This window comes from Musa acuminata, chromosome BXJ2-4 (assembly GCF_036884655.1).
Source record: "Musa acuminata AAA Group cultivar baxijiao chromosome BXJ2-4, Cavendish_Baxijiao_AAA, whole genome shotgun sequence".
Classification (NCBI taxonomy): Eukaryota; Viridiplantae; Streptophyta; class Magnoliopsida; order Zingiberales; family Musaceae; genus Musa; species Musa acuminata.
This window is the reverse complement of record NC_088341.1, coordinates 6,421,321-6,435,388: the sequence shown is the minus strand read 5'-3', so window position 1 is coordinate 6,435,388 and position 14,068 is coordinate 6,421,321. Positions and strand designations below refer to the sequence as shown.

Sequence of the window (14,068 nt, the reverse complement as noted above, 5' to 3'; positions counted from 1 at the left end):
ATATATCTTGTGAGAATAACCAAAGAAAAGAACGTTACGTGGAAAATAAAAATAAAAAATGAGAATTTTTAAAGATATTTGTCTATTATGAAATATGTCAGTAAAAAAGTTAAATTCGATTTTAGTATTGGGATTGCTTTACCGGACCCGTTCACGCCCGCCCCCCCACCACTTCTTTTTTATCTTCAAAAGCCCTAGCGCACATCTTGCATTCGCCCTCCTTCCCTCTATTCGATCGGCGCCCTCGTCCCATCTCATCTCCTCCTTCCGCACTCAATCTCTCTCTCTCTCTCTCTCTGAAACCATGAGGCGCTTCGTGATCAGATCCCTCGAGTCGGCCATCCGTCGGGGCGGCGCCTCCGCCTCTTCCTCCCGCCGCTTCTCCTCCGACTCTGCCCCCGAGCGTAAGGTCGCGATCCTCGGCGCCGCTGGCGGGATCGGCCAGCCCCTCTCCCTCCTCATGAAGCTCAACCCCCTCGTCTCCAGCCTCGCCCTCTACGATATCGCTGGCACGCCTGGCGTCGCCGCCGACGTCAGCCACATCAACACCCGCGCTGAGGTTTGCAGATCTCCTTTTTTTCTCCCTCCTCCTCCCCTCCCCCCTCCCCCCCCCCCTGCTCTCTCAATCCTGCTTATCCTGAATAGATCTGATCGGATCGAGGGTTTTGGATCTGTTTCTGTATGACTATGTAGGTCGTCGGTTACGCTGGCGACGAGCAGCTCGGCAAGGCCCTCGACGACTCCGATGTCGTGATCATCCCGGCCGGCGTGCCGCGGAAACCCGGTATGACTCGTGATGATCTCTTCAACATCAACGCCGGCATCGTGAAGTCGCTATGCACCGCCATCTCCAAGTACTGCCCTAATGTATGTGCTTCTGTGACCACAACCGGCAAAGATGTTTGTTCATATTTTTTCTTTTTGCGCAATCTCAGTGTTCCCAACTTTTTGGACTTCTAATCTATAAAAGGAGTTAAATCATGCTATTGTCTCTTGTCAGGCTGTTGTTACTATGATAAGCAATCCAGTGAATTCGACTGTACCAATTGCATCTGAGGTGTTCAAGAAGGCGGGGACATATGATGAGAGGAAGCTTTTCGGTGTCACTACACTCGACGTTGTCAGGGCTAAAACTTTTTATGCTGGGAAAGCAAAGGTTCCGGTAGCTGGTAATGCTTCCTACTTTTTCGTTATAGGTTGTTTTGTTCTTCGTTTTGCTTAGAAATGTGTTCAATTGATGTATGGGATATTACATGCAGGTGTTAATGTTCCTGTTGTTGGTGGCCATGCTGGCATAACCATCCTGCCACTGTTTTCTCAGGTGATTTCCCTAGATCTGATGTCTCCCCTCAACTGCCTTTTTTAATGCATAATAAGGATTTTTATTTTGTGGTTTTACTCTGAGAATGTTGGCATTTTTGCTTTAAAAAATCTGTACAGGCAACTCCTGCTAGTAATGATTTGTCTGATGATGATATCGAGGCTCTTACAAAGAGGACACAGGATGGTGGGACGGAGGTTGTGGAGGCGAAAGCTGGGAAAGGCTCAGCAACTTTGTCTATGGCGTAAGTCTTTATACATATTGTTTCAACTCTTGTTTTTATGTATTAATAATATGATTAACTTTCAAGCACTGTTAGTCGTAGGTTTCATTTATTTATTTCATACTGGTTATCTGAATGTTATGTAGGCCATATTTGCATAGTTTCAGTTGAGAAAGTGAGATCTAAATTTCGATCTTCACAGCTCCTTTAAAGCTATTGCAATTTGTAAACTTTGTTATGATACTTATATTGACATGTCACATGATTGCTTTTGCCACTAAGTGGGGATAATAAGCCCTCTTTTTATGTATAAACAGAAAAAACTTTATTCTGTTAAATTATTTAATTCATTTTACTGTTCTGGATTTAGTTATCCATTTAATTGTACAGTTAAGAGTAGGTGAATTATAGAGCGAGTGGATAGAAATTGGTAGGTCTTAAATGAGGGATTTATGTGGTGTTTTGAATTCCAGAGAGGTAAGCTGACTATATGTATTTAATTGTATAATATACCAGTAAAAAATGTCATTTGATTTTAGTGCTATTAGTATGTTATCTTGTGGGATCACTATCTTAATTACCAACTGCCCTATATTGAAGTCAAAAAGGTGCCTCAGTTAGGCATTTAGACCACTAGGGAAATATAGTTATCTAGGACTATAATCCATATACATGCAAATCTCCAAAACTCTCTCTCAATGCTCATCTGCATCAGTAGTGGTATAATTAATTTTTCAAATGAATGTAGTGAATGTCTAATATTTTATGGTTAACTAGAAATAGTTTGTAATCTGACAATCCATACAATTTAATGATTTTTGCAATGTAAGCCAGAAAATTTTGGACATGACTGCATTTGTCTTGGTACTGTCTGACTGTCATTTTTCATTGCCTTTGATTAGCTAGTTGGTTATTTCAAGTTTTTTTATTTCATCCGAGTAGAAGCTGTGAAAGGTTAAAGTTTATTCTTTGTGTCTAAAGGAACAGTTTCATACAGATATGCAGGGGCCATCTTTGCAGATGCATGCTTGAAAGGTCTTAATGGAGTCCCTGACATTGTGGAGTGTACATTTGTCCAATCAAGCATCACAGAGCTGCCTTTCTTTGCTTCAAAGGTTATTTAACAAACTTTTGTCATCTTATTCTGGGTTTATCGATTTTATGGAAGAAATTTCTTACCTAGCACCCATTACTGTTTCACACAATCTGCACCTTCTTCTTTCTTATACATGAAATTAGATGTTTTGTCACCACTACATCGTCATCATCATCATCAACAACAAGAATAATGAGCTATAATGTCCAAACATTAACAACCCACCGTATAACTTGGCACCACTACATAATTAATGCAATTATTTTCTGTGAAGATCATCTATTTGATCATATAGTTCACGAGGATGAACTCCTATGCGTAGAATATCATCTCATATTTTGCAGTACCAGCTGGTTTTCTCAGCGACTGCCTATTTACATGTAGCTGCAGTGAGTAATCTAGTGTATCTGTCGACATTGTATCTGACATCTGACTGTGGTTGTGATGAGTGAGACAACGCGTCACTCATCGACTCTCGTGTGGATGGGATTTTATCATTTTCACATAATATGTGTAGTGCAAATTACTCTCTTTGTAATATATGATCTAGTAGCTGGCAGTTGAATATGAACCGAGGCACATGTCTTGCAGTTGGTTCCAAAAAAGGAAATAAAAAGGGAAAAAAGTTTGATTCCATGATATTCAGTAGTCAGACTGATTCCTCAACTTTTCTGCTCATTTTTCACCCTTTTTTTTAAAGTAATAATACTGCCAAAATTCTATATTACTCTTCCTTGTACAATGTTCACATGATTATGAACTTCATAAACTTTAATGCTGTATCATAATGCTGAAGAAGTTGGTCACGATTCTGATTGCTAAATTGTTACAATTAGTTGAAGTTGTTGATCATAGGTGATTCCAATCCTTCAGTGTCTAATAACTTCTGTTAAGGAACACATGTATTTATTTCTCTGTAAAGAACCATTGTTGTATTCTTTCAGCTGCATGCCTTGGTCTTTCAATTTTTCAACAGATGTGATTGATGGTTGGTTTCTGTGCATATTTTGCTTCCCTCTTACATAGAGTAGAAAATTGTTAATCCCGATCAGGTTCTTCTTTACATGGTGTTGCTTTACTTGTTACCTTGATTCACCGATCTTTATTTAGCAAGCACTTTTCTTTGTGTATGACAAATTGTTCCTCGGTGTCTCGCGTGCAGGTAAGGCTCGGAAAGAATGGAGTGGAGGAAGTACTCGGACTTGGTCCTCTGTCTGATTACGAGAAAGAGGGCTTGGAAAAGCTCAAGCCTGAGCTGAAGGCCTCCATCGAGAAGGGCATCAAGTTTGCAAAGGAGAATTAACGAGCCCCAACCTGTGGGGGTTCCCAGAACCATCAAAATTTTGATTTTGCATCTGCTGTTGAGGTGTCCTTATCTCAATGCCTTTCTTTTCTATTTTTTGGTCAACTTCGTGAGGCTTCCAAACCTGTAATAATAAATCATGCCAACTATGATTAATTTGACAGGCCGATCGGCATGACCTGTTTATTTTGATTATTTACACACTTCGGATGGTTTAATTAAACTGGTAGTTTCACTGGCACAATTTCTTTTTACTTTCTCTCTCAACTCGAACTCTTCCGATCGTTATGTTGTCAGTCTTGTGCGGAAACCAATTGCCGATTACGTGCTTTGTTGTAGTCCTTGCGCAAATGTTGACGCAAGAATTGCTACCATCAATCAGTCTTTCGATTACCTGAGTGATGGGGACCTAAACCCCGCTGGAGATGGAATCAGTCGGTCTATGCAGAGTTGCAAGTAAAACAGGCAATTAACTTGAGCCAGCCCAGCCATTGACGGGCGTAGAAGCATTTCCTCGCGTGTTTGTCGTTTCATGCGTTTGGCATAGCTCAGGAGACCTACTAACACAAATCAGTGCACTACTAAAAGCACAAAGCTCTCTTCCCGAGCTTAATCGTATACGATCACGATGGACTGACCCATCATTCTACATGGCATTATGCCCCGAATCCATTAAGATCGATTGTGATGCCGTGACGTGCAATTGCTCCGCCATGAATAAAAGACGACAACGATAGGTATTCGCTATCGAAGACGCTGTAATACCATGAATTTTATCTTCTGCTCCTCTGTTTCATTGCCATCTCCCTTTCTTTCAATTCTTCTCTTCCCTTTCTCTTTTGATTTGTGATCCTCCGTTCCTTTTCATCTTTATTAGTGAAATCTACTGGTATTACATCTATACACTGGTCTTATGAGGTCATCCAAATCCATAATGCGTATCATCAAAAGTTCGATAGTGTTGGCGATCCACCACATTGCATACAACGGTCCACGGTGTTTTGTTCGTCCTTCCCCGGTGAAAGAACCACTGGTTCTCCAACCTCACGGACTCGATCGATCCACCTAATTATATGCAAGTGTAGGCGTGTCTTTAAAATTAATGTATTTAACTGAATTATCCTTTTTATATAATATCTAATTTTGTTTGTCTCTGATGATTTTATTTAATTTACAATTTTCTGATTTCAAAAACTGATGTAAAACCAATCAGTTTGAAAAATTATAATTAATATGTCTTGAAGGTATTCATATGTATGTATGAGATTAAAAAAATAATAATCTAATATGATATTAGATTATATAAATAAATTTTGATTCGAATGAATTAAAAAAAATCAAAATAAACTTTATAATTATGATCAAGTTATAGTTCGATTAAACGAATATCGTACGAGAAAAACAATCGGCCACTCTCTCGGGAAGAAGGAAAGATGCCAAAAATATTAATACCATTAAAAATTAAAAGAGTTATATCGAACATACTAAATTTAATCGATAATTATAAGTTTACTTTTTTAAATGAAATTAATATTTAAAATGATATATATTAAAGTTGAACATGTTTCACCAAATTCATCATTCTTTGAATTCTCACCCCTCACTCTAAATAAATATCAGTGTTTTGCAGTAAAAGGGACACTCTTTTAAGTGTGTGGCGTCCAATTTCTACGGCGCCTTCAATGGGCGCAACTGATGTCATGGAAACTTGTGGTGTGGCACATCAAGATATGGCGGCCCACATCTTTGTCACCGTCTCCGTCCTTCCCATTCATTTACTCCTCCTCAACGATGCACATTCCTCTTCGATGCTATGAACCCTCGTTTGCCCATCCTCTCTAAGAACCATAATTGCTGTGCTTGCCAAGTCAAAAGCATCTCCCACACCTCTCTCTCTCTCTCTCTCTCTCCTCCCACGACCTTGTATTAATTTGTGTTGGATCCAGTGATCACCTATGGTGTTATCGATTAGATGATTAGTACGGCAAGCACATGTTCATGCAACGCACACACAATGGGAGAGAGAGAGAGAGAGAGAGAGAGAGGTTCATTCTTGATGACCGTGCACATCGTGCTAAGATAAGTCTTTGCGTTATGTATCATCATCATCATATGCCCAGTTCACGTTCGTCGAGACCCCATCTCCCACGGCAAGCAACGTTGCCTGCGCTGCCGGTCGTCTCCAATCCCCCTCGTGGAGGAGACGAAAAAGGTGGTGCACAAGAGTACTGCTGTGGTCATGTGGTTCTTGTTCCTATTACAGGATGAACTCCAGCTATCTGCTTTCTAAGATCGACCGACTCGATTAACGCTCCTCACGAAAAGATGTTACCAAAAGAGACCGGCGAGATGGCCACAGTCTTAACTCCCACGGCTGCAGTAATCCAACGAAAACAAAGCAAACTAACCTATCTATCTCCACTAAGTTAGCTTTGGTGTTCTCCTTCTTCAAACATGTAGCCTTCATTCGGTCGTGATGGTAGGCTGTTCTTTTATTCTCATCTCCGGTCCTTTTTCTGGCTTTCTCCATCGAACCATGTCGTGCTCGATCTCCTTAATTAGATAGCCATCAATGGAGCGTGGAGTTCTGGGAGTTCTTTAATTCCATCTTTTCGACGTTGAGACGGACGAGTTAACTGTGCCCCCATTGCTCATTTTGGTGCGCTGTTTCTTCTCTACTTCACTTGCCGCTTGACTTTGGAGGTTCAACTAAAAGCCATTCTTTATTGTCGTTAGCTTCACGCCATTTGTGTTTAGGCTTTAATAACATCTCCAGCTCAACTTAAGCTTGTGCATCATAGATTTCACGAGAATACCGTATCTATCAGAAGTTGTCTTTGGATACTGGATAGAAATCTATTTATAGATTTATTTCCTTCTTTGGTGGTAATTACAGAAGATTTAAGGAAATATATGTGGTTTTTTCTTCTTCCTTTTTTTAGATATTTTCAATCCAGAAGGTTGTAGTTGACAAATTAGGCACACAAAACGATCTAAAATTGGGAATATATTGAACTTTGATTTCCTCCTATCGATATATTTCTTTTATCTTATTTGGCCATAAGACTGAATGGAATCCAAAACCAAAAAGTGAGAGAAAAAGGAAAGGGAGTAATTCATTAATTAAAGAGGCAATAAATTGTTATTCTCTTGACTTGTCCGCCGCTTCCATAAACTAACCTCTCTCTACCCCCCATGACAGCAGAAAAGAGAGGTTGTAGTTCTCCCTCCCTACAGGACCATGTGGCGCTGCATGCACCACCAGCTCCTCTGCGCCATGGCCACCAAATCCCTTCTAGTTCTGACTCGGTCCTAAGAACGCTTGGGATCTCAAGTTCTCCATGCACTAACCTAATCCCCAACCCCTCCCAACCAAAAGGAGAACCACTTCCGACCCAAGTACAAACCTCCTGCTTCGCAGAGGTAGTGAGAGCTCGCGCGACATGGAGTCCCATCCTCCTCCTCTTGTCCACCGTAAGTGGCTGCTCTGCACCCTGGCCTGCTTCCTTGGCTACCTGCTGCTCTCCTATAGCCTTGAGAAAGCGTTCCGCCCGAGCACAACGATCGTGTCTTTCCCTGGGTTCCATGGCCCTGCTAAGCTTACTCTCGGCGGGGATGCGGAAGCGCCATCAGAGAATTATGTGGACGTGTCGCCTCCTTCTGAAGCTGTCATGTCCCCGTGGCCAACTACTGAAGCGGAGATGGTGTCTCCACAGCCCAGTGCGGCGGTCGTAGAGAATTATGTGGACGTGTCGCCTCCTTCTGAAGCTGCCATGTCCCCGCCGCCAACTGCTGAAGCGGAGCTGGTGTCTCTACAGCCCAGTGCGGTCGTAGAGATGGCTAGTTCAGCAGAGTCTCCGAGCATACCGCTGCTACCACAGCAATCCACTTCGCAGGTGATCGACGAAGAGATCCTTACGGCGAAAGCAGCTGGTGCCGCGAGGAATCCAGAAGCTGACGGCGGCGAGGAGGGCAAGGTGGTGGAGAAGAAGTGCGACATTTTCGACGGGCGGTGGGTCTACGACCGGCAGCGGTACCCGCTGTACCGTTCCCACTGGTGCCCTTTTCTCAGCGACCAAGTGAGCTGCCAGCGGAACGGCAGGCCGGACTCCGACTACGAGCACTGGCGGTGGCAGCCTAATGGCTGCGACCTTCCATGGTCAGTACCTCTCATGCCATCGTCAGCTTCTTCGGTTGCTTCTGACTACCTGAAGGCAGTCTTGTTGCTGATGATTACGAACACGCATGAAGGTTTAATGGGAAGGACATGCTGGAGAGGTGGCGAGGGAAGCGAGTGGTGATCGTCGGCGACTCCCTGAACAGGAACATGTGGGAGTCGCTGGCCTGCATCCTCTACTCGTCGGTGCGGCGGAACCGCGCCTACGTCAAGTGGCACGGCTCAGAATACAAGGTCTTCCGAGCCCTGGTATGCTTCGCTTGCTTGCTTCATCATGATCTACTATGCACAGATTATACATGCATATCGCTTTATTTCATGAATTCTGATACACTATCGAAAGTACGTGTGCAATCCCTGAAAGTCGCATCGGACGGTCCGTCCCATCTTGACTTTTCCCACCTGTTCATCTGTCTTAATTGCGTCAATTATATGATATTTATTTTCTGTTTCAAATAGCAGGCCGGTTAAGAACAACAACAGAAGAATATTTTTGATGGGGCCATTGATGTGAAGTGCGAGATCGAAAGCATTTGAGGTGTTTACTATGTGAATCTTATAAACTTTGTGAATTAAATATTGTAACAGTAACCAAAAATATATCACCATATTACTCCTATCTGGTCTCTCTAATATATATATATATATATATATATATATATATATATATATATATATATATATATATATATATATATATATATATATATATATATATATATATATATATATATATTAGATGACTTAGCAGCGCTGTAGAATTCAAAAGCTGCGTCGGGTTCGTGGGATGTACAACAGCAACTTTTCTTAGGAGGAATGCTCGTGCATGCATGCGTGCATGATGCGACTAAGCTCTGAACTCTTGAGACGTAGTATCAAGTAGCTGGTGTGCACACGATGCACCACCGGGAGGAGGATGATACAGTTTGGGCAGCGAGAACACCAACACAGTGTGTAGATAGATGCGCACAATTGTTTCGCTATCTCCGTCGAAACAAGATGCCACAGAGGTAGCTCAATTATTGAGGGGGGTAGCTCATCTGTATCGATTCTGACGAGGTTAGATCTATCTCATCTTCTCTGCAGTACTCCACACACGAGAGGCGAGAGTACATTTGGGTGACAAGTCGTTCTCAACCTGTGTGCATCATATGCATGGGCAGCCTCATATATTGTCCATTTCTAATCTGTCTTGTGGTTCGTCCCGATCTACCACAGAAATGGGGGAATGACCTTGCAATTCACAGTTGAGACTGATCTCGGCGTTCTCTCTTTTGTATTCTCTGTGAAGGACTATGATTGCTCGGTGGAGTTCTTCTGGAGCCCGTTCCTGGTTGAGCTGAAGGAGAGGGAAGACCACGCCAAGATCCTCAGGGTCGATAAGCTCCCGGAAAGCGCTAACCGATGGCTGGGCGCCGACGTCATGGTGTTCAACACTGGCCACTGGTGGACGCACCGCGGCAAGATGAGGGCGTGAGTGCACCTTGCCATGTCGTCTTCCCCACAGTCTCTCTCTCTAACGACCACACGGGGACAAGATGGTCGTTGTTTGTACAGCTCGGTCCGGTACCTAACGACGCATGTGAATGGTGTCTGGGTGCAGGTGGAACTACTTCGAGCGCCGGGAGCAGTTGACGGAGGCGATGGAGGCCAACGAGGCGTTCAACAGGGCGCTCAGGACGTGGGCCCGCTGGGTTGACGGCAGTGTTGACCCCGCTAAGACCACCGTCTTCTTCAGGAGCGTCTCACCCGAGCACAAGCGGTGCGTACTCAGGGACCCACAACTCCTCTCCTCTCTTCTACTTCACATCTTCTACGTCCACCACATCACATCTGTAGAACACAAGAGGTGCCTTCTCTAGTTTAAAGGAGGCAAAAGGAACCCGAGTGCCTTGTCTTTTGACAACGAGAAGTACTAATTCTACGAAGCTTTTCCTTGCCTTTTTGCTCCACAGAATATTATCCATGCCCCTCAACTACTCCCTCAAATTCTCCATATGTTTTAGCTGTCTTTAGACTCACCCAACGAAGCATATGTTCGATGCATGGCCTTACAATGGAGATGCATCCAAAGAGCAGAAGACGAGCCGTCGCCTCAAGTGCAACTTTTCCACGTTCTCACATGCATCATCCGGTGCTCCGGAACCTTCGAGTTCCACAACCTAACTCATCGCATGCATGCAGGGAAAACCTACACTGGTGCTACAACGAGACCCATCCCATCACCCACCAGAGGTACGTGCAGTTGTTTCCGAGATCCATGGTGGAGTTGGTGGAGAGAACCATCAGGAAGATGAGGACGCCGGTGACGTATCTAAACATCACGCGGCTGTCGGAATACCGGAGAGATGCGCACACAGCCGTCTACACTTCGAAGCAAGGGAAGCTGCTGACGGCGGGGCAGAGGCAGGAACCGGCAAGATATGCCGACTGCAGCCACTGGTGTCTTCCAGGATTACCTGATACTTGGAACGTGCTGCTGTTTGCTTCCTTCATCGGAACGCCCACCATCCCTTCATGAATCTTCTCATTGTACGTACGTTAATGTTCCTCTAAGACTGCAACCCATTCTTTTCTGAGGGTTATAAATCGGAAAAAAGTTCATGGAAACATTCGAGTAGAAACCTAACAGTATCATCAAATACCAAATGCCCATCGAAATTGAAGTTGGCCCAATGCGACGGGAGGAGGCCCATCAATCAAATTCTAAATGGCTACTGTTCCAAGTCAAACCCAGCTGTTACCGACCATGAGAAGAGCACAGCAGACCGATGGATGCTGCTCTTCTGCATGGATTTGGGGGTGATAAGATAGTGTGTTGTGGACCAGAAAAGAGACAGAAATGGGTTGAATTATCTACAGATATCTTCCTTTCGATCCCCACGCCGTATTGACTCTCAGCCTGTACAGATAGTTGTGATCCCCTGGTCTCTGCCATCTGATGCTCACAGGCTCGGGTAAATCCATCTACACTAGAGATGGCGACTCCTGAGCTGCAGATAAGTTCCATTGCATGAAGAGCAGAGAGAGCAGAGAGAGAGAGAGGGAGCAGAGCAGTAGCAAACAGAAGTAGGAGAGAGGATGTGCAGAGGACTGGCTATGAAACGAGAGCCAAGTCCATGTCCACCAACACTAACAGCCACCGTCCACCACCACCACCTCCATCATCCCTCCCTCCCTTGCGTTGTGAATCCCCAAGCCTCGGCATGCGGGGCACGTGACCGACCTGAATCCTTCACGTGCTCTATGCGCTCTCCACATTTTAGAGCCTTGAGGGACTTCCTTCCACGTGATCACGTCGCGAATATTGAAGCAACCTTGGAACTCTCTCTCTCTCTCTCTCTCTCTCTGTCTTCTATATTTAGTGATTTATACTGACGATCGCGGTGGTGTTCTACTCCTCCTCTGCTCATATCTCTAAGGATTCATACGTCCGTACTGAGATGTGACATGCTGTGAACAATAGATTCCCTGCTGTGTGGGCTTCCTTGGGAGATGGGTTCATTTGTTTGGCTCTCGTCCTCGTCTGATGCCACTGGCTAAGACTTTGGATGGAATCGGCCCATGTAATCAAATTTGTTTGCATCTATCTTCTCTGTATCTGTGTTGGTGTTTGTGGAACAGGGCTGTGAGCTCTAGCAGGTTTGCCATCACTTCTAGGTTTTAGTTTTGTTATCTTGGGGGGAAGATCTGTAGATACTTTGATGTAGAGGAAGGCTTATTTTTTTTGGCTAGATGTAGCAGTGAATGGATGAAAGAGAAGAAAACAACAGATATGAAAGCTGAACATGCATGATAGAGGCCCTTAACTGCTCTAATGTACTGTAGCCACAGGAACTATAGGATTCATAAGGACTTCAATTGACTTGAAGTCCACTGATTGATGCCTTCCACCAGTCACACACCTCAGATGAAAGTGTAGCATTCTCATAGCTGGAATCCTTCTTCTCTTTGTACCTCTCTAAGCATGATTATGAATCTCTTCAAGAACATGTTGAACTGTAATCCTATTTTCTAACCATGTGATCTGAGGACCAGGAATTTTGGCTGTAGCTCTCAAAAAGAAAAGAAGTACTTCGACTTCAGATTGCTTGACATGGTGAACTTTGTGAGTCCCAAAAGTTCTGAAGCTGGCCATTTGGTTCACTGCATAGGAACTTACTTCCTAATTATTCTTTGTCGTAGAAGAATCAAAAGCTACTGTTCAATATTGCCTGCTTCAGATTCCTTTAGTGGTAGAGAAACCATTGGCCCTGCTTCTTGAGGCAACTCAGAAGCCAATGCAGTCGAACATGGTGCAGTGTGGTTGTAATGATCGAAGGGACTGTTCACATGGTTTCTGTGGCCATCTCAATGATGCATTGATGGGTACTTTCCTCATCCACGCCGGAGTACACAGATATCATGGTATCTTGTGGCCACTAATGGTCAAAATCTAAGTAATTCGAGTAATATATAGATCTGCTACATGGTCTTCCATATGTATAACCTCTGATCTTGAGCATCATCAGAGGAACTGAACTTGCAGCGTGGCTAAACGAAGAGGGAGGACGCATTAATGTTCTTCGTTGGAGGATGCACATTATTTTCTTCAATCATTCACCGGTGTCAGGGAATCTACAAGAAGCCATCACTTTAAGGATGAGAGGCCGGACAAGTTTGCAACCCTCGAGCTGAAGAGGATTAGAGGACCCTGTAGGACCACTCCAGCTTAAATCTCTTGCACGGTAAAGGCGAACGAATGGGCCTCGCTCTGCAGAAGGGTACCCTATGTCTTTAATTCGAGTGGGAAACTTGAAAGCTAGCGTAGTACCACTCTTCTTACACAGCTCCGACCACAGATCAGTGATGGCTATTTTGATGCTTCGGTATGATGTGCAGAATCGAACCTCTCACTGCAAGTTAGTGCGTACTGACCATAACTCGACCAAGATGCGATGAAGAAAGGTGATGGCTCATGGAAGCTCTCCTTCTTCTTCTTCTTCTTAAATGAGCGGCCGCTGTGTGTACTTGGTCTTCGCCAAAAAGTGGTCAGGTTTGCATCACCACGCTATGCATATAGTGTAATGAGAGATCAAGATTTCCACATCTACACTGGCGGGGGCAAATATGAACATAAGCTTTTGGCTGGAATGTACATGCAAGAGAGCTCGTTCGAAAGAACAGCAAGTGTTCATGTTGAGAACAAGAGGGTTCACTGTCCAGATGCAGTCACTGTAATCATATGTCATGATCAGGCTAAGTTTGGAGGAATGATGAGTGATGGTAGCCTCGATCAGTAGAGAGAGAGAGAGAGAGAGAGAGAGCAATGGGCCATTCTTTTTCACTGAACGTGTTTGTCTGCTAAATGATTTGCTCGCCATGAATAAAACAATGAGCTGCGGTTGACAATTGTAGGAGAAGAACACCAAAACCAAGCACTGAGCGGCTCCCAGCACATCAAACCGAGCGCATGAATCCAATGAGACAGGGAAAGAGGAGCCTTTCCTAGTGCCATAATTAACACGATTCTTCCACTAGGGGAGAGCTAATTAGCTTGCCATCTTCCTGCCCATCCGTTCCATTTGTACTTAGCTTCCCACCCCCTTCTGCATCAGAGTTCATATGCTCCACCAGGTGTCACATTCTTAGGTGGAACACTGCATGATTCCGGGACGTATGAACACTTCATCATGATGACGGGCAACCTGTCGATCTGATTGCGTCAATTTTACTCTCTCGTCCAAATGATGTTGGTCTCGAGTTGGCTGACAAGACCATGGTCCATTCACTGCCCGAATTATCTAGTTTGCGTAAGGATGACACCTGTTCATTAACGACGACCAATTACGACCATAAATCTATGGTTAAGTGCGTCGAAATCGATCGCTTCTCTCTTCTTTTCCGGAGAGTGGAGCGGCGAAGTGCTTAGCTGGACGGGCGATGGGGGCGCTTCGGGCTTCCTGAAT

At 44.2% G+C, this 14,068-nt stretch overlaps 2 protein-coding genes across 2 annotated transcripts; both read left to right on the top strand.

The window, feature by feature from the left end:
- The first annotated feature begins 179 nt into the window (after window positions 1–179).
- LOC135609718 (malate dehydrogenase, mitochondrial-like) lies at window positions 180–4,187 on the top strand. The gene is made up of 7 exons (XM_065103265.1): window positions 180–559; window positions 694–867; window positions 1,001–1,169; window positions 1,260–1,321; window positions 1,441–1,565; window positions 2,542–2,659; window positions 3,803–4,187. The coding sequence occupies exons 1-7, from the start codon at window positions 305–307 to the stop codon at window positions 3,941–3,943; spliced, it is 1,044 nt and encodes a 347-aa protein (XP_064959337.1). The 5' UTR covers window positions 180–304; the 3' UTR covers window positions 3,944–4,187.
- A 2,997-nt stretch (window positions 4,188–7,184) lies between these two features.
- On the top strand, window positions 7,185–10,730 carry LOC135609717 (protein trichome birefringence-like 42). The gene is made up of 5 exons (XM_065103264.1): window positions 7,185–8,102; window positions 8,195–8,369; window positions 9,412–9,593; window positions 9,724–9,882; window positions 10,305–10,730. The coding sequence occupies exons 1-5, from the start codon at window positions 7,387–7,389 to the stop codon at window positions 10,639–10,641; spliced, it is 1,569 nt and encodes a 522-aa protein (XP_064959336.1). The 5' UTR covers window positions 7,185–7,386; the 3' UTR covers window positions 10,642–10,730.
- Window positions 10,731–14,068: the final 3,338 nt, after the last annotated feature.

Coding starts and splice junctions, on each gene's coding strand:
- LOC135609718 (XM_065103265.1), top strand. CDS start 305: ATGAGGCGCTTCGTGATCAGATCCCTCGAGTCGGCCATCCGTCGGGGC. Junction 1,170..1,259: donor AGCAAAGGTTCCGGTAGCTG/GTAATGCTTCCT, acceptor TATTACATGCAG/GTGTTAATGTTCCTGTTGTT. Junction 1,566..2,541: donor TCAGCAACTTTGTCTATGGC/GTAAGTCTTTAT, acceptor AGTTTCATACAG/ATATGCAGGGGCCATCTTTG.
- LOC135609717 (XM_065103264.1), top strand. CDS start 7,387: ATGGAGTCCCATCCTCCTCCTCTTGTCCACCGTAAGTGGCTGCTCTGC. Junction 8,103..8,194: donor AATGGCTGCGACCTTCCATG/GTCAGTACCTCT, acceptor ACACGCATGAAG/GTTTAATGGGAAGGACATGC. Junction 9,883..10,304: donor GTCTCACCCGAGCACAAGCG/GTGCGTACTCAG, acceptor GCATGCATGCAG/GGAAAACCTACACTGGTGCT.